Genomic DNA, 1,975 nt, shown 5'->3' with positions numbered 1-1,975 from the left:
AGTTGATTGATATTTTGATTTTATCATCAGTGCTGAGAATGGTGCATCCCATAAACATGTTCTAAAAATGGTAGAAGTGTGTCAAAGGCCATTTCAGATACTGCTGGGAATTCTCTTAATCCCAAACCAGACTTATTGATATATATATGAAACTAGGGTGAATGACTCAAACAGCAAAAGACCATTGGGGGAGGAGATGACTCCTTCAACACCTTCTTCAGTGAGACAGGCGCTGGCAAGCATGTGCCCAGGGCCGTGTTCATAGACCTGGAACCCACGGTTATAGATGAAGTTCGCACTGGGACCTACCGCCAGCTCTTCCACCCTGAGCAGCTCATCACAGGCAAGGAAGATGCTGCCAATAACTATGCCCGGGGCCACTACACCATTGGCAAGGAGATCATTGACCTTGTCTTGGACCGAATCCGCAAGCTGGCTGACCAGTGCACAGGTCTTCAGGGCTTCTTGGTTTTCCACAGCTTTGGCGGGGGTACTGGCTCTGGGTTCACCTCCCTGCTGATGGAGCGGCTCTCTGTTGATTACGGAAAGAAGTCCAAGCTGGAGTTCTCCATCTACCCAGCCCCCCAGGTTTCCACTGCTGTGGTTGAGCCCTACAATTCCATCCTCACCACCCACACCACCCTGGAGCACTCTGATTGTGCCTTCATGGTAGACAACGAGGCCATCTATGACATCTGTCGTAGAAACCTCGACATTGAGCGCCCAACCTACACTAACCTAAATAGGTTGATAGGTCAAATTGTGTCTTCCATCACTGCTTCCCTCAGATTTGATGGGGCCCTGAATGTTGACCTGACAGAATTCCAGACCAACCTGGTGCCCTACCCTTGTATCCACTTCCCTCTGGCCACCTATGCCCCTGTCATCTCTGCTGAGAAAGCCTACCATGAGCAGCTTTCTGTAGCAGAGATCACCAATGCCTGCTTTGAGCCAGCCAACCAGATGGTGAAATGTGACCCTCGCCATGGTAAATATATGGCCTGCTGCCTGCTGTACCGTGGTGATGTGGTTCCCAAAGATGTCAATGCTGCCATTGCCACCATCAAGACCAAGCGTACCATCCAGTTTGTAGATTGGTGCCCCACTGGTTTCAAGGTTGGCATTAATTACCAGCCTCCCACTGTGGTACCTGGTGGAGATCTGGCCAAGGTCCAGAGGGCTGTGTGCATGCTGAGCAACACCACAGCCATTGCTGAGGCCTGGGCTCGCCTAGATCACAAGTTTGATCTGATGTATGCCAAGCGTGCCTTTGTGCACTGGTATGTGGGTGAGGGCATGGAGGAGGGGGAGTTCTCTGAGGCCCGTGAGGACATGGCTGCCCTGGAGAAGGATTATGAGGAAGTGGGTGTGGATTCTGTTGAAGGAGAGGGTGAGGAAGAAGGAGAGGAATACTAAATTAAATGTCATGAAGGTGCTGCTTTTACAGGGAAGTAATTCTGTTCCAACATAGAAGGTTGTGGTCTGATCAGTTAATTTGTATGTGGCAATGTGTGCTTTCATACAGTTACTGACTTATGCTTTAAACGTGAATGATTTGTCATAGACCCAAGTTGTCCATCTCACTGATGGGTTTTAAATAAAATATTCCCTGTCTTAAAAAAAAAAAAAATTAAATCAAACACGTTAATACTATCGTCTAAAAACATCAGAGAATGACTGTAAGTACTTTGGGTACTTAAATCACTATATGCACAGGAGGAAAAAAACCTGCAAATCTGCATTTCATTACATGTAATAGTCTCAAATATGAGGAAAGTTGTTTCAGTTTGTTTTTGCAGAGTGTCATAATCGCATGAAAGCATGCAAAGAACAAAATACACATGTTATCCATATAGACCCAAATATGCAGTCAAGATGCAAGGTGCTGGCACAACATAGGTGAATTCTGACACAAACACATCAAGTTACTTATTTTTGTTTTTAATTAAGTTTTGGTTGTTGAGCAATTGGAATG

The 1,975-nt window shown here is 46.2% G+C and overlaps 1 protein-coding gene across 1 annotated transcript; it reads left to right on the top strand.

Annotated features, from left to right (window-relative positions):
- Positions 1-405: 405 nt before the first annotated feature.
- LOC131898963 (tubulin alpha-1 chain-like) lies at positions 406-1,605 on the top strand. The gene has a single exon (XM_059250274.1). The coding sequence runs from the start codon at positions 520-522 to the stop codon at positions 1,414-1,416; it is 897 nt and encodes a 298-aa protein (XP_059106257.1). The 5' UTR covers positions 406-519; the 3' UTR covers positions 1,417-1,605.
- The last annotated feature ends 370 nt before the right edge of the window (positions 1,606-1,975 follow it).

This window comes from Peromyscus eremicus, chromosome X, assembly GCF_949786415.1.
Source record: "Peromyscus eremicus chromosome X, PerEre_H2_v1, whole genome shotgun sequence".
NCBI classification, from domain to species: Eukaryota; Metazoa; Chordata; class Mammalia; order Rodentia; family Cricetidae; genus Peromyscus; species Peromyscus eremicus.
The sequence above is the reverse complement of the archived record's forward strand: the minus strand, read 5'-3'. Positions and strand labels throughout refer to the sequence as shown.

What these genes read in the sequence shown, in the direction of transcription:
- LOC131898963 (XM_059250274.1), top strand. Translation starts at nt 520, where the DNA reads ATGGAGCGGCTCTCTGTTGATTACGGAAAGAAGTCCAAGCTGGAGTTC.